At 47.5% G+C, this 25,332-nt stretch overlaps 1 protein-coding gene across 5 annotated transcripts in view; it reads left to right on the top strand.

Moving 5' to 3' along the window:
- LOC136781699 (uncharacterized) overlaps nt 1-25,332 on the top strand; it is a 257,477-nt gene that overhangs the window by 69,469 nt on the left and 162,676 nt on the right. For 4 of the 5 annotated variants that reach the window (XR_010823960.1, XR_010823959.1, XM_066740663.1 and 1 more), the window contains exon 6: nt 18,732-18,855. The exons of the other annotated variant lie outside the window; for it this stretch is intronic. Coding sequence is in view for 2 of the 4 variants with exons in the window: in XM_066740663.1 (XP_066596760.1) it covers nt 18,732-18,855 (124 nt within the window). In the remaining 2 variants the exon portion in view is untranslated. The remainder of the gene's footprint in view (nt 1-18,731; nt 18,856-25,332) is intronic. 5 annotated transcript variants of the gene reach the window in all.

The following is a 25,332-nucleotide window of genomic DNA, read 5'->3' as shown; positions in this document are numbered from 1 at the left end:
CAAAAGAAAAGTTTTATTAAAATTAAATAATTTGAGAACTGCATGATAAATTTAATACAGAAATAATCGTCCGATTAGCTTCGTGTTTGGACTCATTCTCATCTTAAAAATAAAAGCAATGTATTGATAACAGTTTTAAAAATGTTTAATTAATAATATTAAAATTAGAATTTTTGATTGATTATTCGAGTACAGGTATATAAGGGTTAGTCATTCTCGGTCGGTTTATTGCCTCTCTTTTTATTGCTTGGGACTCGGTGCTAAGCCTGGTAGGCTGAACAATGTGGAAAAGTCTTGTCCACCAGCTAACTAATGCACCTTTAAATTGTGTTTACATTTTGGAACGATTCGATTTCCCAGAGTGTACACGCGAGGGCGGTTTATTCGCGAATAACTTATCGTGGTCGATTGGCGGCGACGCGAAGCAACCCCCGTTCCGCGATCGACGCGCGTACGTTCTTCAATATCTCATATATATATATATATAGGGATCCCCTCGGTGGACGTTTTCGACCCCGTGGCCCGTGCGTGCCACTCCTCGCCACATTTATACACTTTTTTCACGATAAATCACAGAAGGAAACCGTGCGCGCGCTCTCGATCATTACACCGTACCACCTTCCTTCCTTCCTTCCTCCGGAGAAGCGAGAAACTTTAAGATCCTCGTTAAAGATTCAAGCCGACTTTATTACGCCTCATTAAAAACTAATTAATTCGACGCCATAAAAAACGTCTTGGCAAATTAGCTGTAAAGAAGCACAAGTAGTGGTACGAGAGTGCGGCTGGCTTCTCGCGGCCTGGCATTAAGCTCCGAGGTATCGAGCCGGCTATACTTTACGACGAGTTGCGACGCGAGGTCGCTTCGAGACGAACCAAAAGTCTCGCGGCTCTCATATGGGACAATTAATTTAATTCGATAGGAATAACAATCGCGACGAGTGACTGTGTTGGTTCGTCGGTCGAACAAACGACCCACGCGAACGTTGGAATAAAATGAAAAACAGCATTGCGAATACATAGGTGTGCAACACGTACACGCTTCCCCCCTTTTTGCTCGTGCATTTTCCTCAACGGGCCAATATAATATGTGCTGCTGGAAGAATGGTGGTACAAGAACGCGCACTTTACCGGCTGACCTTTGCCATCCGCCACGAACTCTACCTCCGAGCGATTCGCTTTTCAGATAGCGCGAACCATTTTTTCCAGTACAATTGCTTTTGGAGAGGAGATGGCGAGTTGAGGAAGAAGAAGAAGAAGAAGAAGAATCGAATAGCCTTCGCGTTGCTCGTTTTCCCTAAGCGTATGGGTGCAGCACGTACGTACGTGACAGTGCGGCGGGCCATGGTGCTGGAGAAGAGAAATGAAAAGAGCCGAGTGAATGAAAGAAAGGATTGAGTAGTCCGGGCCCGGGAGTCTGGATGTAACCAACAAAGAGGGTGTCGAGCGGAGCAACGATGCCCCCACAATACCACTCTGATAAACGAGGCGACATTGTCCGTCCGTCTGTCTGCCTGCCAACCTTGCCTCCTCTCGTTTCTACCCAAACCAAGATCCTTCTTCTCGTCCTTTCCCCCGTTCGCACCTCTCGCGTGTCGAACGGAGGAATCCCTGTCACTCAACCGTCCTCTTTTTACAAATTGAAAAATCTCCCTATAACTATATACATATATATACGCTCTCGACTTTAGTCACAACCCGTTTTATATCCCACGTCCTTTCAATTATCGTAAAACGTAATATATATATATATATATATATATTATATATTTGGAGGCTCGTTAACGCGGAGAATCGAAGGAAGACGAGCGACGAGGCTGGGTCCTATAAGCCTGCAGATTGGCGAGTGTCGGGAAAGGGTTAAAAAGGTGGTGGTTTTGGACCGTTGGTGTGTCGTTTCGCGATCGAATTTGCGAGCCGAGAGCAGCTATAGTGGCCGCGTGTGGCGATTTAAAAGGAGAAAGAGAGGCGAGAGCGCGCGTTTGCGGGTCCTGGAGGTCCCGTGTGGCGTACGTGGGGGGGAAAGACCTCGGGACTACTCGAAGCTACAACTTATGCTTAACTGGTATGGCAGTTGGTTAACAAGGCCCGTGCAGCTACGGCCTTTTTAAAGGTATAGGCGCGCGACGTGTATCTACGCGAGGATCGGCCGCTTTGAATCGGCTGGACGCGTTACGGCATTTTTCCTCTTTTTGCCTTCATATTTTCGCTCGTTTAATATGCCCCCCGGCACATAAATAAATCCCTAATTGGCCCGGACCTATTTGTTTCTCCTCTATAGAGAAGCACCGGTCGCTCAAACACCTTCCTCCCCTCTCCAGGGGGCAGCGGGGGGGAGGGGGGGGGGTACGCGTCACACAAGAGAGCGAAATTCCTATAAACAAGCCCATCAGAACCTCCCAATCCTTCTCTCCTCCCACAATTAAGTGTATATATATATAATCCAATCCTTCGGCTGCCATCGGTCAAGTATACGGTACCATCTAAAAGCGAGCCTTGCGATTTTGACAGAGATCAAAGAGGATGTAATCCCGATGAACGCTTAATTTCTTTATATACAATCTGTCGGCTACTTTTGCTCTTCAGGGTCGAACCTTGCCATTAGCGTCGTTCGACAAAGGATCGTCGCTATATACCTTCGTACGTTTAAATTCACTCGGAATGCTCGTCGTCTATGGGAACATCGGATGCGTCCAGCGGCCGTAACGCGCGAGGGATCGTTTGAGACGGGCTTGTCCAGAAGGTAACTTCCGCTTCTGGAAAGATGGCACCACTGCGCGGTGCCAAGTTCAATTCCACAATGTCGTCGATACGATCTTGTTTGCCCGAATCCTCGCGTGCGCGCGCTACTCCTAAATGCGATTATTAATCTCTCTCCGCTCAGCAGCGACCTTTGCCACACACAGCCGAAAAGATCATTCTTACTTTACGACGGTGCTCGATACATTATTCATGATCGATACATCTTGCGCCTAGCGCTCGCGCGAGTTTAGGATCATCCACACACGGCCGGTCCGTTCCAACGCACGGATTCGTGGCCTCTTTCGCGTGCGCACGCTCGAAGAAAGAGAAGAGATGTAAATTTGTTGAATTTTTTCTGTCGCGCCTCTCAAAATTGGAACGACCGTTCTCGGAAGCGCGACATATCATTGGACAACTTTCTAAATGGGAGTCTTTTCGCGCGGTTCATGAATCGCGCGCGATGGTCCTTGTGCGAGATGCGTTCGGCGCTGATGAGTGACGGAGGAGGAAAATTCTCTCGACGATCATTTATCCGTCGACGGGTGCACGGGGGGTGCTGATCGTGCGTAAAGCGCGCGCGCGGCCTCGCGATTAGCGTGGAGATATCGGAAAGTGCGGGTCGGCGCACGTATATAGCGGAGGCTGAGGTGGGCCGTGGTTGGCGGGCCCACGGCCGTAATCTCTATAGGTTGCGAGCGAGCGGTAGGACAGGGTGTTACCGCTTGTTTTTGCCACCGAGCATTGTCGTCGGAATTCTCGTAAAATAATTAAGAGAGCCCAGTAGCTACCGCGACGATGGTATTTTAAAGGGTCGTAAAAGGAACGTTAAAATCTCGTCGTCTCACTCGTTTGGAGAGGAAGGAAGCGTTCGCCATCTGGAGGTTCGCGTAGGATTTTCTCATCCGCCGCTCCGATGCGCATACGCTAAAACTCTTTCGTATATATACCTTCCAGCTAGATCGCTGCTAATTACCACTACATGTGTACAAGTAAATCATTCCGCAGTGCTCAGAGTTTGTATCTACTCTCTTCTTCTTCGTCCTCTTCTTCTTGAATTTGAATGAGCGAAGCAAGCTTTAAATCTTTCTCCCCGTTTCATCGCTCCTGCAATAATAATTAAGACGTTCTATTAACTCCCTTCATTAAAAGAGATTATAGAAGGCTATGCAAATGTGTCGAGTATTAAAAGAGCAGCAGAGACTTTATCGTATTTATTGCGATATCTTTACGAATGATAATAACGCGTCTCGTCTATTTGTCCAATCAATTTTGCGAAGAATTCGCAAGAGTGCTCGCGGAGAATCAATTATTTACAGTAATTATACGCTTGACCGTCGCGCACCATAGGTACATTGGCTAACTCTTATATATATATATATATATAGCGGTGTTGGCTGCATGCTCGGATATTTGCAAAAAATTAAGCGCGACAAATATAGTTACATCGATCAGCATGCATCGTTCCGATAACGGCATATTAATATCACGTCAGCACTACGGTCTAATTACTTGCACGGGTAGAAACGAAATAATCGACTAAACGCGCCGATTATACGGGCAGATGAATGTCTCTCCACTGACATTATCTTCCTGTCGCGTATTCTTATGGGCTATTAAATCGAGCTGTGCTTTGCTCCTTGATTTACAGGCAAATTAAAAAGGTCATTATTATCGGTCAGATATACGTTTCGATGATTAAACCTATTATAGTGGTCGTTGTGCTAAGCGAGCCATGTGCGAAAGGTTCGCGTCGCCGGTGTGAAAGCGCCGATTCGTATACACACGCGCGTAATAGCATTTAATTGGAGACCTTGTTGCACACTTTTATTCAAACTTCCCCTCTTGGCCCTGCGCGCGTTCCGTCTCCGCGAGAGTAACGCGCTCTCTCTCTATACACACACACACATATATATATATATATATATGGAGCATTGATAAATAAAAGCGATTGGTCTCGATCGGGACGGGATGCAAATCGAGTTGGATTCTGCAAAAGTGAGGTGCGAGTGGAGAAAAAGTGCCAAGGGGGCAAATGAACAGAGTTCCCTGACAAGTCGGGTAAGTGAGAACGTATGTATAAGAGCAAAGGCGGCGAGAAAAGTTGGGGGGTGGGGTAAAGGGACGCGCGCGGCATTCCACCGGCAATTAATTATGTATACGGGAATAAAACGACCGAGATCGGACTTTTGACTCCATAAAGATCGGTGTACTGCAGGGGTATACGATATAGCCCGGGGGGGGCACACGGGGAATCTCACTGGACGCGTCGCGAGGCGAACGTTATCGCAACAGTCCAATTATCCGTCCCGCGAATCGCGGCCGGGAAACAATCTCGATCGGCTCGACGCTCCAGAAATCGAGACTGAACAGCTGTCCGAAGAAAAAGTGGATTGGCACCGCCCATTGGAGATGGAAAAATCCTTCCAACGACGCCACTTGTAGGAGCGCAAACTTGCGCTATGGAGAGAAAAAACGCTATCCAGTTTACGCAGGATCTCGCGGTCTCTGTGTGTGGAAGCTAGCCTAGCCTAGTCGCGTCTACTGAATAATGCATTATATTATTGCTGTGTGTCAGTAAACCATTGCGCAGTGATATATATTCCGGCTGCTGACCGTAACCTTGTTTGCATCGCGATATCGGTATAATATTGTAATTCGCGCTGTATACAATGCAGAAAGTGCGGTATGTGTGCAGTATATACGCATTGCACATGCAGGAACGGTGGCTAACCTTTCCATGTTTCCAGCGTGTTGCGCAAAAAAGATGGCAATTAAATTTTATTTCTGTCGCCGATAGTTTATGTTGCGTAAGGATCGGTGCTCGATCGAGAAGCGCTCTAGAAATTACGGATTGTTCTTCCTTCGACTTACGAGCGCATATGTGGTACGATCTTAAAGTGGGCTAGACCCTTGCATTCTGTACGCGAGAAACAAGTTGGACGACACCAAAGAGGGGCCTTGTGTTCTCGAGTTCACTATCGCCCTGCTGCTCCTCTAGCTCATCGACTCGACTCGGAGAAAGTGGTACTACCACGCATGGTTATTCGATCTGGTCGTACCTACTTTTATGCCCAAAATTTTCGGTAACCTCCCCCCTCCAATCCACTCTTTCTCTATACTCTCAAAATCTTTCACCAGACAAAACAGGGTCATCGATAACTTTCCAAAAATACTCCAGTCCGCACCCTCCCCTTCTTCGATCTTTGCCTTCTCCTATACTCCTTATCATATTTCACTATACGTTTACTCGTCGCTCGTAACGATTCTATAATAATCACCGGTCAAGGTATATAGCTTCCGAAGAATACCGACATTATTATATATACCAGAGTGCTATGAGCAGTTGGTGCAAATGATTAATGAAATTTAATTCCAGTAACGATAAGCCCTGGATCTGGAAATACGGGTTGAGCTGAATTTATGGTGCTGCTTTGGCTGCTTCGAAGCATTTTCTTTCACAGCTCTGCGTCCGTCCACAGTTGGAACGATTTGGGCAAGATATAAATGTATTAAAAGTTTGAAAGATAAGACACGTAGAGCGTAGAGTATATAGCTATTGTCAACAGTGTCGGACCAATTTTTCCTACGAAATCTGCAATTTTACGGACAGTCGCACATCGGACACGAGTAAAACTACCATTTATAGGCTTGCCCGCTGAACGTCTTCCACGTTTTTCGACCCTCTGCTATCGAAACACATTGTATCGCTGAAATAAAGTGTCCGTGAGGTGTACGCATGCAGACACGGTGGTATCCCAACAAGTGGATCTTTGATCCGATCTCCGGTACCATAGGCGTCGACTTTGAAGGAAATTTCACTCTCGAGCAATAAAACCCACACAGTTATATAGCACGTGCGTTAGGAAAAACTCTTGGGATCTCCCGAGTAGAGGTCGAAGCATCGCGACCAAAGGCGAAATTTCTCAACTTTTGCTTTTACGGACACGCGTGGAATGTCCGGTAAACTGGACAAGTCTGTCCATGTGTGCACACGCAGCGTGTGAGAAGGATACGAGTATCTATATATAGGAAAAATGAATTGGACAAAGCGAGAAAAGGCGTAGAGGAGCGAGGCAGACGTCTATTCGATGGCGAAGCGCCGAAGGTGGTTCACGTAACGGTTAAAATTCTCCGGTATTCCGTAAAAGTGGCGCAGCAAGTTTAAAGTCGGCACCAATGGTGCTCTCCTCCTCCTCATGGCGAGGAAGCTCGCGGATATATATATATATATATATATATATATACAAGACACAGGTGTACATATACGCACACACACGTGGGGAGGATAGGTTTGTGGTAGGTACGGATCTCTCTCGGTGGAGTTTCAAGCGAGTCCCTTAAGGCCTCGTTTTATCTCGGATCGGGCATTGTCGCTCGCACCGCTTGACAGTACCGTAGGGCTACCGGAGTGGAGGATTGTGCAGTGTGGCTGTACACCATGAAGAAGCGGAAAGGAGCAGCGAGCGAGACCGGCATGCGATGCCAAACATACCGAGCAGTGGCACGACCAACGAGATCCGCAGCTGGAGATGGAAAGATTCTCCTGCGACGGCTACGACGACGTCCTCCTCGTCGCCGAGAGGACATCGAACGGATGCATGCGAAATCGAACCACGATCGCACCGCCAACTATCCCCGTCACTTGTCCTCGCCTCGACAAGTTGCAGCTTGCTGATTCTACAATTACTCCAGCCCTTTCTGCCAACTTACTTTCTCGATCCCTCTATATATATATATATATATACATTTTACCACTGACTCTTCAACAACTCGCGCTCCAATCTCGTCCTCCCTATCGAAAACCGTATACAAACTATCGTAGAAATTATATAATCGTGGTACTTTTCAGAAGCTATTATTCTCGTTAAATTCCTATGGATGTGTACTTATTGGGAGGATGTATCGTGTTGTACGCGCGTACGATTGAATTCCAAGGTACTTTTTGCCGGAAACCAATGCTTGTCAAAGTACATGTCATAAGTCGTAACGATAGGCATCTTTTTAATACATCCGAGGAATGAGTCACATGCGGTCATTGAAAATATGATATCTCGCGCGTTTGGATTAAATATGCGCGATGAGTCAACGCGCGTTTAGAAAAGTTTACAGTCTTCTGCTCGCAGACAGAGTGTGCTTTACGTAATCTGTTTTCGCAAGGACTATTAAAGATAGATAGGCGTATAAATTTTTATTTCTCAAATTCTCAGATAACGAACCGTGCGAATCAATCTTTTATATATATATATATATATATATATAGCTTTCGTATTGAATTGCATAATTTCATCGGGAAGGTCTCGCGCTCGAGGGCACGATTTTAAAGAGAGCTGCACTTTTCAGAGAGAGAGAGAGAGAGAGCTAGGGGGGGGGGGGCAGCCCGAAGATATCCAATCCATGATTTCCGGCTTACCCATCGTCAAATAAATTCCACGGGTGAATGGGGGACGACGGTTGGTTCGGATGGCACACACGGCCATTCGCGATATGACCGTGCGTCTCCCTCCTTCCCCCAAGAGACGGGGGACTCTCTGTATAGTCTCTCAGCGAGGACCAAAAGGTGTTGCAACGTCCAATGGTGTGGCGCACATACGTGTATATAAGAGCCGTTTCTGTTAGGAACCTGTCGTATAGGTCTTTTCTCGTGCGAGAGACGCGCTTCGCTACCTGAACAATTTCCTTCGCACATGTGCCACCCACTGTAACAGCGTAGCCAGCGATTCGACACAGGGACACCTCCCCCTCCTGGCGAACGCAGGCATTCTCCACGACCACGCGGACAATAATGCCCGGCCCGAACAGAAAAGAATTTTCGTTATATTCTCCCGTTTTGTTTATAACCACGAAAGCGCAATACGATCTCGATCTTCGCGAAGAAGCGCGCGCGTTCCCGAGCTTAGAATTCTTGCATAGAAAAACAAGCGCGATAGCGCAACTGTTGAATGCCCAAGAGCAAACGTGGAATATTCCCGGTGAGATTATCGGAATAAGTTCACGGTTTAGCCGCGCGTGTACGTGTGTATATTCTTCCTCTCGCACCCCTTTGTCCGTCTCTCTCTCTCTCTCTCTTCGTGCTTTTATCGCGCAATATATTTTAGCAGTGGCCAGTGTTTGTTCCAAGGAGGAGGAGGAGGACACATTCCGGGATGATGTTTCGCGACATAAGCTACGACATTGGCGAATGATATCTCTGATTTACAGTACCTAACGTATACATATAGTGAGGTAAACGCGCGCGCGGTGAGGAGCTTGAAGGTTTTTTTTTCATCTTTCTTTTGCGCGTTCCTCTGTCGAGGAAGAGCACAGCTACATCTTCGTAACTCGGTACGCCGCACCGTCGTCGTCGGAGAGAACGTCTCGGGCTCGATCGTATCGTTACGCGCCGGTACGTCCCCGCGAGTTCGCGAAAGCGGCTTCGTTTTGGTTTCCCGCGATCGTATATTGGGAATTTAGTGGGAATCGGGGACCCTCGTCGGCTCGCTCTCTCGCTTCTGGCTGGATCTCTGCCCGTTCGCGCTCCTCCTCCCTTTTTTATTTATATCGATCTATATACCTATATATATATATATATATATATATATAGTATACGGTACCCCGTGTGTGCATGCCACTTGTTTTTATCGACTCAAATAGGACTTTATGACGTCTCGTCAGCCCTCCTCCTCCTTGCCCTTCGGAGAAACCACGCTAAACCAATTCCACCCCTGTACGTCGTTTCGTCTCAACCCTCCCCCCCCCCCTCCCCCGTCTACCCCAAAAAAACCCGTGTTTCTCATCCGTGGAAACTCGTGCACGGCCTTTTATGCCAAATCGGACTCTCCGATTTTCACCGTTCTACCAGAACGAAAGCTTTTTCCTCATCGCAGCTGATGCCATTCGTCCGAAGGAACTCTTCTCGCACGGGTTACCGAGATTATAGGTGGTCCAATTTTTCACGAGCCGTATTAACCGCGTAATGGGACGGAAAGTCCCTCGTTAAGGGTTCCCATATATATGTATATATATATGTAATGGGTATAGTCGAGAGACGCGCGATTGGTCGGTTGTAATTTTTTTCCGCTGTGTTATCGCGCTGCGGAATTGATTTTCTAGAGATAGTAGCGGAGAGTGAACGCGCGAGTGTGCGTCGCGGTGCGGCGCGGCGGGTGGTAGCCTCGATGCTCGACGTTTCATACGATTTATGTGTTTTCAGCTTGGCATACGCGTCGTTTGCGCAAACTCTTTTTTAATTGGCGACAGTCGAGCAGTCTATATATATACCTATAGCAGAGAGCTCTTACACCGCGCGACCGGTCCCGTTGCCATCGTTGAACGATTCGTTTCCCAGGCTACTATATATATATATATATATATATACGAGGAGGAGGAAACGTAAGCTTTGAATCGGTCGCTCGCTCTCGGTATATACGCATCGATCGTTCACGAAATGCCCCGTCAATAATTGGCGGATTCCACCGCGGCTATAGAAATGGAGGTTAATAGCTCCGCGTTACTCGGTAATGGCGCGACACAATTATATAGGTATACCTGTGACAAGATCAGGTGTGTAGCTACACGCCATAATTATAACCATTAAAATGACGCTCGATCATATAATTACCATCGAAGCGTCAATAATGATGCAAACTTTTCCAGGACTGGTAGCTCTGATTTTTCCACACACATGTGCGCGCCTGTATACTTTTATCGAGCTCCATTCCTATACAGCAGGGTGTAAATCTTTGGATAATTGGAATTTGTCGAGCGTAATGGCTATACGGAGGATAAGTTCATGTCGAGTTTTTTTCCCTCGCCTAACTAGATGATCAGATGCGCAGTTTGTTCCACCTTCAAAGCCTATCAGAGATTTATCGAATGAGGTTTTATCAAATTGTAACTGGTTTTCGGGGAATAAATATCTTGTAAGGGTTTTTCTCTTTTTTTCTTCTTGAAAAAGGAGCAAGCGACCAGCGCGAAAAATGTCGATATTAGAGCGAGGAGAGCATCGACATATATATATATATGTGCATCCAGAGCGATAAGACGCAGGTTTTTCTTGGCGCCGGCGCACGGTACTCGGCGAATTCGCTAGTCCCGTCACGCAAGAGAGCGTGCGCGCGCTCGGGATTCTCTTTTTTACAGAGAGACGGTCGGTAACGAAGGACGCTTGGGAATTTTCCGCGATCGGCCAAGTCCCACCTTCGAGAAAACGAAAAGCACTATCCGCGCTTGGATCACGTTTCAGTAATTACACTTCGGTATCGCCAGTCTACATTTTATCATGGACGTCCAGGCTCGGAGGAAAAAAACGCTTCCCGTTCGTTCTTAATCGCTGCAAAGAATTGCTTCGAGTAACGTACGCACGTCTATATATATATATATGTACGGGGATCTTGCATATGGTTCCTTTCTCCGAAATTTCGATCGTTATCGTCGTTTTTCGACGCTTTTCTCCGTATACATCTCGGTGCGTGGCTGCTGTGCGCGTTGTGACACACATTTAATTTCTCGTCTCTTCCTGCATGCGTGTTCGATCGTGGGCAAGGTGGGGTGAGGGGGGGAGGTCCACAGGATGATTGATATCGAGGAGGACGATCGAGTGGAAATTTCGCAGCGATAAAATGCGAGGGATTCGCTAGGTATGAGAGGTGTAAATGCACCACGATGAAGAGGGGTAGGGGGGGGGGGGCGCACTGGCGACAAGACGCATTTTTGCCGAAGAACGCGCTTGCGTGGCTGGTGCATGCGTCGGCAATAATAAAATGCCCGCGGGGTGATCTATCGATCCGACGCGCGCCGTGCGCCGGTCGAACGATCCACCGTACGTCTACCGGTTAAACCGCGACCGAGGCAAGGTGGAATTATCGCGATGTCCCTTGATCGATGCGATTGTCGTTAGATGTTGTTAGAGAGAGAACCGGTATTCCACTCGCTAGCGATGGCTATAAACTTGCCTAACGATCGCTCAACATTCTTCGCCGCGTTCGGACTCGCTTCTCTCAAACTTATCCAAACGTTCCATTAAAATACCGAATGAACGGGGCGGCCGCGAAAAAGCAGCCATCGGAGGCCCTCCGTCTCGATATTATCCATATATATATATATATATATATAGCACTATATATGCGTCTCTTACGAAACCACCGACGTTTCTACTCGATTCTTTTTCCATATATATAATATGTAACGTTTGGGGACACTGGTACAAGTCGCAGTTACGCGTCCAGCGTGTCGTTTCCACGTTAAAACGAATCAGGACGGACTTTGGACGGACGCATTGTCACTCGTGTCCTTCGCTGCTCGTATATATATATATATATATATAATATACCGGTCTACCGGTCGCCAGGATTGCGTAAGCGATCGATCGGCCTGCGAACGGGTACAGCGGGCACCGCGCAATCGGCCATTCTCGATAGCGCTGGTGTATACGCTCGATCAAAACGATTATAGACGATTCTCGTTGCGCGCCCCGGGCGGATTCCGTCGGGACTCGAGTTGTCCAACGCGAAAAAATCCAGAGAGTATAACTATTGGTCTCTTGCAACGATCTACGAAAGCTGCTATCGGGCCAAAGGATTTTCTCGAGAAACCACGCGCATGCTATATCTGTCTCTTTTTATTTCTCGCCTTGAAACTGTATGGCAGGAATTTCGTGGAGTTCTATATAAGTAGGCGAGGTATTCTTGTATATCAGTTGTTTGGGATAGGAAAATGGTGGGGGGGGGGGGGGGGGGATACAGGGCCGAGGATATAGCAGCAGGTATAATTCCGGTCGATCGGTGCGTGATCCATAATCGCATGGATTGACGGGGAATCCGCGACGAAGAGTGCGCGCGCGCCATTGGTTTTCGCGGCACGATCTGACCTAAAATCGTGAGGGGTTCCCCCCTCTCATCCTGGCCTCCTGCGGCAGACACCTTTTCCATAACCTCTGCGCCTCGCTCTCTCGCGCGACAGTGCCGGTTTCTTTGGGCGCTTAGAAAAACCTTGATTTCACTCCGCTGGAATGGTGACACGATGCGCACGTAGCGTTTACACGATGACCCCCTCAACCCCCCTGTCCCATCGCTCGTCCAATCGCATCCGGCATACCTAAACCGAGCGCCGATCGGCTCGATCGTGCACCATGCCGTTTTAACGCCACGGTCACCGTATCTCGGACCCTACCGCGACCATTTTGCCTCCTTTCGCTTCGAGGCATTTTCACCTTAAGCGCTAATATCCTTGAAAATCGCTCGACCATCCACTTGGAGAGAATTTGGTAAAAAATATCCCACCCCCGAACCCCCCAAACTCTGCTCCAATCTCCTGGCATAGAATAGCTAATGACGTTGTATTGAAACTTTGCTATTTACGAGTGTCTTAAAGGACACGCGTACTTTGCTACTGGATACACGACGGAATTCGCAGTCCGTTATCCGTCCTTGCTGATAATTAACGTGAAAATGACTTTCAGCGAATCAAAGTCTCGCGCGATCGTTTCCAATTAGAAAGTATATACATATAGTGTAACTATATCTATTATTATACTAGAATATTGACACGTTGATCTTCTTATCCGATTAGAATTGTGCAATTGCGACTCTGGACCGCGTGTATGGGGATTTTTTCTGCAAAGTACAAACGACAATCTCGCGAGGTATTCGCCAACGTCTCACATATACAGTGAAGATAATTGAAATTCGCGATGATGAGAATGGCTTCTGTACAGATTCTTTGATGAAACGATCGAGAGGCTAGAGTCGTAAGTATAAGTAAGTTATTCGAGCGTACAAGTAGCGACAGATGTTGTCGCGAGTGAATAGCTAGCGCGTGTTGTATTCTGTTGCAGGAATAACCTATATATATATATATATATGCGAGAAAGCAAAGTAGCACTTTGCAGTGGTACCAATCATAGTTGCTGGTACACGGAGGAATTTCGAGGATTCCTTCATTGGGAATTAAAGTTGGAGCACTATACAGTACAAATGTGGAGAGAGAGAGAGAGAGAGAGAGAGAGAGAGAGAGAGAGAGAGAGTTTAAGATGGCGGAAGAAATAAAGAAATATCCGGGTACAAGATATGAGTTGCGGTCGCGGTGGCTGGAGAGATGTACGGATATGTATACCCTGTGCGAGGGGTTGCTCTTGCAGAGAGGCACGGATCCAGGGGCCCTTACGGTCCGCTCAGCGAGAATGCGGTTATGATAATGCACCGGCCACCGTGCTACGCGCAAGACTATGCGCGCGAGCGAGAGACTCTCTCTGCCAGCAGACGCGAGTCGCCTATTCCCTCTGGTCGAGGCGATGCAATGGTAGCCGCGCTCCGTCTCGCACGGCTCGCCATGCTCAGCTGCGAGCATTTATCCGCGGCGATAACCGATTTTGGAAAGGTTCCGCGCCGCGCATCGAGGATATACCCTGGCGAGAGTGCAGCAGCAGCAGCAGCAGCCGCGCGCGATGGCATCGCGAGAAGCGCGCAGCTCGAGCGTGGAAATGTACGAGCACGCCACTTCCATTGTTCCACGAGTTGGAATCGCGAACCTTTTGGCTCTCGCCACTTGCTTTTATTGCCACTTTTATTCGACCGCCGCCAGCTCGATTGTCCGCTGCAACGATCTCACCCCGAACATCTGCCCATCTCCCCACGATCATGCGCTTTCTAATTTTACCAACTGCGAACAATACTCTCCTCCTCTGATTCTCCGGCTTATCGGCGTGCATGCCGTACGCGCCTTTAACGCGATCGTTAGTGAGAGTCGAGAAAAAGCCCAATGTCTTCCGTCTATATATATATATATATATGTGTGTGTGTGTATATGTATGTATAGACGTGGATGATGGAGTAGGATCATTATACGGGGCGCGGTGGCAGCGATAAATAACGAAAGAACGGAATATTAGTCGGTATTTGGGAAGCTAAGAAATTCTAAGCACATCAGTTACATCTCGGAGCACAAGTGGAACGAGAGGAGGCAGAGAGGGCTGTGTGTGCGGTGAGTGCGTTGGGCCATTGCTGAAGTTGCCGCGACCTAAACGGATAAATTGTTTCCAGTCCATTAAGCGTTAACCGTAGTTGAGATTTGGATTTGGATTCTCTGTAGTAGGAAACGAAAAGGGACGGGACGACTGCGTTAAGAAATAAGGCGAAGCAGAGATTGAGGTAGTCGGGAGTATTAAGGAAGGCGAGTCCTTTGAACGGGGGAGTAGGAGGAGGAAGAAGAAGAAGAGAGGAAAAAGAGACGATAGTCCAGCTCGAAACGACAACGGTAACCGCGGCGACCGAGCTTCGTGAAGGGGTGCCACGACAAGGGTGGTTTTTAAATAATTCCACTATTTCCATGCATATTGCAGGAAACAATTACAACTGTAATTGCTAATAGAAGATTCCAGACGAAGCCAGGTTTATCTCGGGTTTTCGGACTCGCTCCTTACCAAAGCGCGCGCCATCCTGCACTCTTTCCACTTCTATACGTGTCGCTTCCGATGTATCTTTTCTTCTTAAACCTCTACATGTATATACCTATATATATATATATATATATATATAGCTACCTCCCGCGCGCCAAACTTTTTCCCTCCCTCGCTCCTTCCACTTCTGACCAATGAAACTGCGGCTTTACCGGAACAAACGCCTTTAGCACTACTAAACAGTCGCTTACCTCCTTTAAATGCGTTCGCGCTACGATTGCTAATTAGCCGCTGCCTATTAATTATATACAACTATATATATATATATATATATATATATATATATATACAGGCCAAACCGATAAGACAACCCTTCCATCGCGTCTCCGCACTTTCTTTACTTTCAACTGGCTGGCAATTCCTTGACTCGAGCAATACTCGGTAAGAAGATTTATCCCGTGCAGGACCGAAGGAAGCTCCGAGTTTATTTCTCAAGTTTGAAAGTTGCTGAGAGGAGACACGTAGGACTTCTTTCCTGCTCGCTGCAGGAGATGGCGTTTTGCTGGTGTATGCGCGTGGACGGATAGGAGGACGCGCGGCGGCGGGTCTGGTCGAAACAAAGAAAAGGACGATTGTAGGATCGAGAGAGAGAGAGAGAGAGATGCTGAGAAAAGAAGCAGAAAAAGGGAGGGAGGGGGTAGGGGGGAGAGAAGGACAAGTGGTGCAAGGAGTAATAGCGAGGGATAGGGAAGATAAACGGAGAAGCGGTTCGAGAGACGGAGATGAATAGATGGAACGATAGAGAGGAGGAGATGGCTGGTTTGCAGGGGGAGGGGGAGCCAGAAGGGAAAAAATCAAGCAAATTGGTATGCAGCACACAACAACTGGCGGGAGGAAGGGGAAGGGAGGGAAGTTAGGCTAGCTAGGGGTTGCTGCTCCTCTGGAGGGTGGGATCAATACTCTCTCTTTCTCTCGTCTTCTCTCCAACGCTCCCACACACTCTTGCTCCTATACGCATTGATCTCTCTTCTGTCTTATTTTTCCTCCTGCTACACTCACCCCCTCGCCTCTTCTTTACTTTCCTTCTTTTCCCGGCACATTGCTCCTCTCTCCTTATATTCTATACGTATATATATATATATATATATGTAGGTACAGTGTAGTACGCTATATACATGCACACACTGTACCGTCCCCGTGCGCCAAATCCCGAGACACTCCGCCAAGATCCGTGCCTAAGCTGACGTGCCGAAGGATCGTTGCGTCGTCCCGATACGAACTGACCCGACGGTACGATCGAAATAATTAAATTCACGCGAAACGATCGAAGAAGCTGTGTGGAAGAAAAATTAAATAGCTCGAGAGACGAGCCATTACGCTACTTTGGACGAGCCTCGCGAATTATTTGCCCCCAGCAGCAGTCGAATAAAAAATCACCGCCCCGTCAGCTCCGACTTTCTCAGCGATATTCCCCCCCCCCCCCCCCTCCCCCAATCCCACTCGCATGAATAATATTCGGTCGTTGCAATCCTTCTGCTGCCACAACAGGTGTCAATTATAAACGTCTTCGTTTTAATACGTAAAGTTGTTTTTGCGAACACCGTTAACGCAAAGTCGTTCGTGCACGATTTGACAGAGGGCATGTAGTGTATACGGTATATAATGAAACAGCAGAGGCAAAAGGAAATTTTAATTAATGTGGTAAAAATGCACGCGTGATAATTACGCTGGAGCTACCGATAAAACTGGTTCTTCTTCTTGCAATGCTAACAAAGGAAAAAAGGTCTCTCGTTGCTGGAGTGCGCAGGGCTTATTCGGGTTAAAAAGAGTGCAACGGGAAAGATGGTTTTGGCGGAAGAGCTAGGCGAGAGACGCTGCAACGTGTGCTTCGACCCTACGCGAAATTTCATGGGAAAATTTTGGCCGGGTCGCGCTAATATAATTACGATATTTAGCTCGCGCGAATATACCGAGGGATTAATAAGGTGTATTTCGCTGGAATACAAAGTTGCTCGAGGTTCACCCTATTAGCTCTCCTCCCCATCTTTTTCCTTCTCTCTCTCTCTCTCTCTCTCTCCAGCTCCCTCTTTCAGCCATCGAATTTTCTTTCTCCTCCGCAGAGTGGGCTGTTGTGTGCGGCCTCGGCAGACTCTCGCGTTCGAAAGGGCTGGAAAATTCATGAAGCTCGACGACTCGCCCAAGTCATTTCGTTAACGAGGTCACTCTTTTCTCCGATAATTAGTCGTTCCTTATGCTACACGATGGTAATTGGCGAGCTACAACCTACTTAGTCACCTTATTGTATTATAAACAGGAAAGAGAGATATATATAGTGCACACGTGTGTGTGGAAACCCTCTTTATTATTACTTTGCGATATACGCGTGTGTTTGCCAGAGAAATTCGGCTATGCAGCAAGATTTCCAGCTGAGAATTTTCCTCTGGATGGAAAGTTCGGAAAAAGGAAAATGGATGTGGGGTATAGGGTGGGGGTAGAGATCGTGGAACGTGGGAAGAAGAGGCTAACAAAACGGAGAGACAAACTATCGGTCGGTCACGTCCTGGGTTAATGCTGCATGGAGCGAAGTCGCTAGCTTTATTAAACCGTCAGACAAGAAGGAAGCAGAACGGGAAAGGAAGGGTTGGGGGGGGGGGGGGTTGGGAGTGTGAGAGAGAGAGAGAGAGAGAGAGGCGAGCGCGTAAACTTTGGTGTTGCATGTCGAATTAATGCTTCCGGTTGGAAATAAGAAGCTCCTTTTTAGCGCGCTGTATCTCCGGCCAAAAGCCGTGAATTCATAATCGTCGGGACAAAAAGTCAGCGGAGCTGCTTCTGCGATAAATTATCGCCAAAAGAGAGAGAGAGAGCTATATAGATATATATATAAGAGGAGAGTAATTTATTTTTCGCGATTCTTGGCGAGTGAAAAAGTGTATTTTTGCCGTTATAACGAAGAGGAGTGTAAGAGGTTTGCGATAAAAGAGGTCTTATCGTCACCGTCTGACGTACGTATATAGTGTGGCGCGGTGACAAACGTGGCATTCGATTAACGATGAGCTCGCGTAAAATTCCGTGCCTCGGTGCATTAGCATAAGGAACAATCAGTGGGAAACATTCGGGTGGCGATTTCCTGTGGAATGACCCCGACGGCGGAAGTTGTCTCACGGAAAAGGCAGCGACATAGAATAATACGGGCGAGAAACAATGCGAGACTTATCGCGCGCTCCGCTCGCAACGCGGCCAGAGTTCACGGCTGCCGACTGGGTTAGGGGTTAGGATTTCCGATGCTATTTATTTCGTGCCAAGGTCGAGCACCCTCCGCGATCCCGCGCCTTAAATCGAGCAGCGAGCATCGTTCTCCCGATGACGTTGCACTCCAATCGCGACGCAGCTTTTTCACGTCGAATTAATGGCATTAGCAATGAAATTGTATCGTTCGCCTTGCGACGAGAAAGAAATGGACGAAATTTAAATGCCACGGTACAGTTGTTTCTCCGCGCTACCTATATATATATATATATATATATATAGCGTGCGCGACTCGGCGTACTTTATTATACATATATAGTCTCTCCTTTTTATTACAGAGACCAATATAAACTATTCCTTTTTTCTCTCTATATAGGATCGTCGAGATGCGCGGCTCCACCGAATCGCAGTCAACTTTTCACGAATAGAACGTCGAGCGATTGGTTCGATGAACGATTTTATCGAATGCGCCATCTGGGAGGTTGCAACATTAGCGACAGGTATGTGTGTATAGAGTCTCGGTATATATATATATATAGCTAGAGCGACAGTTGGCCTCCGGAGTACGGCCGGGGACACTAGTCGGCGGCAATGACTGAGAGAAAGGGACGAGAAAAGTCGGTGGTTACGGCTGAAATGCGTAATAAATAATAATAATTGCCGCTACGTGTTCGCACAATGCGGCAGAATGCTTAGGCTGCCACATCGGGCCACGGAAAGATGCCTCTCGTATAACCAACCCACCGACTGCGAGAGGCCACTTTAACGTCCGCGTGCCTAACGCGACCATTCCTCTCTCTATGGAGAGATTAAGTCTCTCTCTCTCTCTCTCTCTCTCTCGCTAGGTGCTACCGGAAGTCCTGCGCGTCCAAAGGAACGGATTATAAAAAGGACCGAATTTACCCCTCCTCCTAACCTTATCCTAGGAATGACACACCCAAAAAACTCATCGTCTCTCGTACGAAATCTTGCGAGCAATCCTCCAGCTCGTTCAGGAAACTCATCGACCAACGTCTATCGGAAAATGGAGAACGATAATCGCAAACCATTAGACATTCGACCAAAGGTTCGCTGCGCATTTGGGAATTGCTCCACCAATTATTGTTTATACTTTGTTATACCTTCTCCTCCCCCCCCCCCCCCCGCCCCTCCCCAGTGCGCGCACCCCATACAGTCACACACTACTGTTTCAGAAATTTCATCTCTCGGTTTAATCAGACTTCGGCATAAATGCTGATTATTATGCAAATCTCGTTCTAACAAAACGCTTCATTATCGCGCTGGGCGCTGGTCTTTTTCAGTTTAATTAAAATCTCGAGCATTTGTGTTTCTACGAGATGAAGCTTGACAATGGATACACCCTCGCACCGCGGCTATATAACAAATTATGATTCAAACTTCCCCGTCGTCTTTGTGGAATCGACGTTTGGCGAGGTTGCGACGAAAGAGGAAATATATTTCAACATTTTTCGCCTAAGAAGAGAGATTTCTGGTCGTAAACGGACCGCTGATATGAATTCTTATTTTACCGATGAGTTGAAATATCCAGGCCTTTGTCAGGGGCTGTACCCACGACGCCCTCGCATAAATAACATTTCTTCCTCTAATACGTTCGCGTAATATCGCTTCTGCTCGATCCATTGTGTACTTTTTTATCATCTCTCGCATTTTGCATAGTTTCACTCTCGACCAGCGTTCCACGCAAGCCTATACTGCATATATACATATAGCTTCGCCGATCTCTTTTCGCGACTTTACCTTCGGCGTGTACGGTGCATCTTCGTACTTTTGCCATTTCTCGAAAATTCTCATTTTCAATCGACGAAACCTGCACTCTCCATGCCTCGGCATGCATATACGCGGATACGCAGCGCTCTTTCGGCAGCGAGATATTCGAGGAAAATTCAACCCTCTTTAGTCATGAAAAAGGGAGATTCTTCAAAGGAGCCTCAATTTAATATGTACCATTTATCATGGCCAGCTCAATTGTCTTCCCGATGAAAAAGGATCGTGGGTCGAGGTGTATTTTTCTCAGCTCTTTCTTGTTTTTTTTTTCACGAAACTCGGTGCGTGACGACGCATAACTTCCAAGTGTCATGTGGCCTTTATCGTTCAGTCACCTGTCCTACTTACAGCTCATTATTATATTGTTTCCTTATCTCAAACTTTGGCAAACCTCTTCTTAGGGAAGTATCAATCCATGCCACGCTTCGCATTAATTAACTCGATATCACTCCGCGGAATAAATTCTCTGTAAAAATTAAAGGAAAAACGTCACTTTTACGTGGACATGCGCGAGATGCGAAACCGATAATTGTTGAAAAGTAGTCCGCCGTCTATCGGTATGCATGGTAAAATAAAACAACCAGGCTTTTGTTTTTTTTTTTTTTTTTTCGCAAAGAAATTAATTGCACGTGTTTATAATTAAATGGTCTCTTTACGCGACGTCGCGAAGAATTTGGCCTTTTTTTTTGCAGTGCATGCGACGCGAGAGAACACACGTACGAAATAGCACTTGGTTAGGGCCAGTTATGGGATTCGCCATGATTAGGGGTTATTAGCTATCGGTGTCCCTGTGTCTTCAGCCGAGCCTCTTTCATAGAATGCTGTTTAAGCAAGGCGAGCGAACGCGCCTATCGTCTTTGTGTCTGTGCTCGTGTGTGCATGCGCAGCGCAGCCTCTCGGCGCTTCGACATTTTTGGGCCCTGTGGTCCCGAGAGCAGTGGCACAACGTGTTATTACGTGTCTGGGGCAGCGAGGCAAGGAGCGATAGAGAGGGCTAATAGTCGGGGGAAGAAAAGAAGCAAAATGGATGAGAGAAGGGAAGAGAGAGAGAGAGAGAGAGAGAGAGCTACGTCTGAGCCGAGTCGAGGCAACCCCTTGAGCTAACTAAACCAAAATCATTAATGCTACGGTGCCACCTCGCTAGGAATTACCTAAATAACTCGAAAATTCCACAAATTACTCGGATATCTTCCCAGCGGTTTCCAATTACACAAATAATTGTTATTAGCAACCCTCTCCATCAGTTACCAATCGTTCCTCGCTTTAATTGAGAAGTGAAAATATTCTCGAAGAATCGGGCACGCGCATGGATAACTCGAGTATCGTGGTATTCCGTGACTATGAATCTAGGGTGTGTATAGGGTAAAATAAAAAAGGAGGAGAGGAACGCGTAGGATGCTCTGGGCGAATCTCTATTATATATATATATATGTATATATATGTGCCGGGGTAAACCTTACGGAGCCGTCTTTATATTATTCGATAGTTGCGGCCTCCAAAGACCAGCGTCTTTCCGAGAAACCAACGTAGTTTCGGATAATGGAGCGGAGAATTAGGATATAACGTGTGTTAAATTGTCTAATGAGTGACCGACGGGCTACGTCGGTTCCACCTGCACTTGATTTATTTTCGCCAAAGCGACCAACGCTCTTTTTCCAGGGCGTCGCAGGGCATTGGGTTGTTGGGGAAGGAAATAATTGGAAATTTAACGAACGGCAATATATCAGATTAAACGATTATCTATATATACACGTATATAGAGGCTGCGATGAATGAACGAATGAAGATGGTATACATTTATTGCATCCTTCAAAGTTAATCATATTAGCTCTCCTTTCATTGTTCCAAAGCTTTTTCACTATTCTCTCTCTCTCTCCCTCTCTCTCTCTCTCTCTCTCTCTCACCTTCCCTCTCTTTCCACTATCTTGCACTTCCATTGCCAGACTCTTCTCCAATTTACATTCCATTACAGCGCAAAGAATACAGCTGCGACTCAGCTTTACCACTGCAATTGTTTCCTATCCCTTTCCTAACGAATATTATTAACGGCACTTTTCAGATTGTTTCGCGAAACGTTCACTGCACACTGCTGTAATTTAATTCTTTATTCTTAGCATAAAGAGAGGGAAAGCAAATCTCTTTGTACAAAAGGTATCCCTCGTCCGATAAGAATTGCTAGATTTTCATTCGCCGAAGGGTATATAGTACGAAAGGAACATTAACGATTCTTCCTCGAAAGCTATACAGTTGGGGTTGATTTTTCGAGGAGCCGCAATATTTGACAGCTACAGGCCAGAGCTTGTGGTTCTGGCAACACCTGTTCGCCACCCTCGAGCAGCCTCGTCGTTCCACGCACCACCACCACCGGAACAACCACGAACGTACAGAAGTCGAAATGGATGGAGCCAAGTATACATATATAGGGCGTCCAGCCAGCTTCGGTCCCAGCAACGCGTGTGTCTGCGGGCCGTGGGTAGCTCGATGGTGTGCTCGGAGATCCACGCGGTAGCTGCAGCCTGCACCATGCCGGCAAACACGCCGCCAATAAGCGAACATCGGTCGCGCTCAACACCCTCGCTTTGTTTCACCCCTCGCCCCCGCGCCATCGAGAAATCCCATCGTTTCCAGCCTTCCTCCATGTACGCCACCTTCCTCCACCTAGCTCCCGTCTAGACATACCGCAACTTCCAGCCAACCGCCAGTCAAACGTCCCACATGCACCGCAAATTCTTCCCTCCATTAGCATTTTCCACCACCATTACTATCTCAGCATCTATAGCTGATATCGTTGAATTTTCCTCAAACTGTATAACCATTCGGATATATAAAATGGAAATATCGGCGAGAAAGAGCGTAATGCGCGTCCCAGTGTGCGGAACGTACGTCGAAATGACCTTCGAGTCGTTGGGAGTGCGCGATCGACCCTCCCGCGATATATCGAGGTCTTTCGACGATATTACAGGACGTGCGTTATACATTCCCGGTCTACCGTGGAGGGACATTGATTTATACCAGCCAAGAACCAACGGCTCGTGGAACGCCTCGGCTTTTTAGGGACCGGAAGTAGCACCACGCCTCGTCGAACCTGACCGTCGCGCGCTTCGTGCGAGATTCTCCCAGAAATTGCAACATTTTCCCGCAAATCAAGAGAAAAATCCTCTCGATCCGTACGCGTGGTCCTATATATAGCTTGTCGAGCATCGCAGGGGGGCGAGGCACATCGATCTTTGGTCGTGGTTGAGAAATAGATGCGCGGGACTTTTCAATTTCCATGATAGCCGGCGAGTAGCGAGCTGTGTGTCATTGACCGATTGGTATGGAGAAGCAGCGCGGCGTTGGAGAGAGCGCGAGGCGAGAGAAAGGAAAGCGAATAACTCGACGGCCTGGGGGGTGGGTCCGTCTTTAAGGGAGCGAGCTTCTTCCTCGGTCGATTTTGACGGAGAGCGTGGACATTATTTATTTTAACCCCCGTTTATTCCGATCGGACGCACGTCACACTGGGGTGGCGATGCATTCCTCCGTGGAGTCACGTATCCCGCACAAGTCCGGAGGGTGTCGATGGAAGGCGATATATTGGCATACCTAAAGCAAAAAGAATTTTCTCCGGTCCGCGCGCGTCTAGTCGTCCGAACAAGCTCGGCCGTTGGTTCGCGAGTTCGCCTGGAACGCACACGTTCCTTCCACTTGCCAATCCTCCCCCCCCCCCCCCGGCGCCGCCGCCGCCTCCGCCCCGCCGCGTTCACCCCGCTCTTACGAGATCGCATCGCAAACCTGCCTAGCCTCGGGCTCTCTCACGAGTGCAGCGCGCTCAATTGCGAGACTCCAGGGTGTGATAGATGTCTTTCCTGTCCTGGAATGCGAGCGGATCCTGATGGAATGACGCTTGACATCCGCGCGGAAGACCCTTCGACGTGTGTGTATACGGCGCGTACGTATATGTATATGTACGAACACCTCTCTCGACGAAACAAGCCCCACACTGTATGTACCTCGCGACAATTGAAGAAAGAGTTTCAGCGGATCTTGCGAAACGTCCGAGAGTTTCATTACGCGTCGCTTGATACGCGACGTAGGGGATATTTTGCGAAATCTGCCGCGAAGCACAATGTAGACACGGGGCTGCGTGGTGGCGAGCGATGCACCGGGAGGGTAGCGTATGTAATAGCGTTCATCATACACAATAGACAGCCATGAAACAAAATGCCGAGCCGCGGCCGTAAACTGGAAATATGTCAAAGATAATAAAACAATTAGCCATAAAACGTAACGACCCCCATGTGTACCATATATCCAATACGGTGTACTAGAACCACCGAAGGATACACGCACGTGGAAGGGATGGGACGAGGCAGCCGGGGCAAAACAAAGTATATATATATATATATATATATATAGGTATATATACAAGTCGCGAGTGGAAAAAAGCATTATTCTCTCCGAAGAAAAGCAACGCTCAACTTTGACCCTCGCGCAATTCCATTTACGTATATACGACCGCGTCGATACGATCGTACGAAAGTTCAGCAACAATGGCCATTATCTTCTTCATTATCGACGTCCAATCACTTTTCGATTCAATCCATTTGTAAACTTTGATCGCTTCTAATTGCGACACGCGGAAATCCTTCGACGTTGTACAGAGTTTTTTCGTTCTCTTCTTCTTCGGTGTTAGGGTCCTCGAGAAATAGTGCAGGGTGGAGAGCTGCATCTGCTAGACGGTAATGAATTCGGAGATAAATGGCTGGAGATACGAGTCAATATGTAGAGCTGTCGTGCCTTCGTTTCGTCTGACGGTTTATCGGCGAAATGAAAAAATACGTTTGGGGGACGTCGCTCTAATAGGTCTTCGCAGCTTGATGTATTTTCTTTCCAACGGTTAATCTCGATTCGGAACAATCTTTCACTTTGCTCCTAAATTGCAATGGCGATATGGTTCCACTGCAGGAAAACTATTATTGCTTTATGACTTTGCGTCTCTAAGCAGGAGCTCCGGAGAGTGAGAGAGATTCCAGGGTCGGTTGGAAGCTATCGAGTGCGGCGGAGTGTGTGTGTTGCGGTCGTTCCATACAAGACTCTCGGCTTTTATATAGAAGGCGTCGCGTACCGACAGCTCGACGTAATAATACCGCGGAACACAATGTACGGTTTGCAGTTACAGCTGGAAGGAGGAAAAAAGTGCGCGGGGAGGGGGG

Source organism: Prorops nasuta, unplaced genomic scaffold, assembly GCF_024137725.1.
Source record: "Prorops nasuta isolate Cenicafe-Biocafe unplaced genomic scaffold, Cenicafe_Pnas_1.2 PNAS00024, whole genome shotgun sequence".
Taxonomy (NCBI): domain Eukaryota; kingdom Metazoa; phylum Arthropoda; class Insecta; order Hymenoptera; family Bethylidae; genus Prorops; species Prorops nasuta.
Note: the sequence above shows the minus strand (reverse complement) of the source record. Positions and strands in the feature narration are given on the sequence as shown.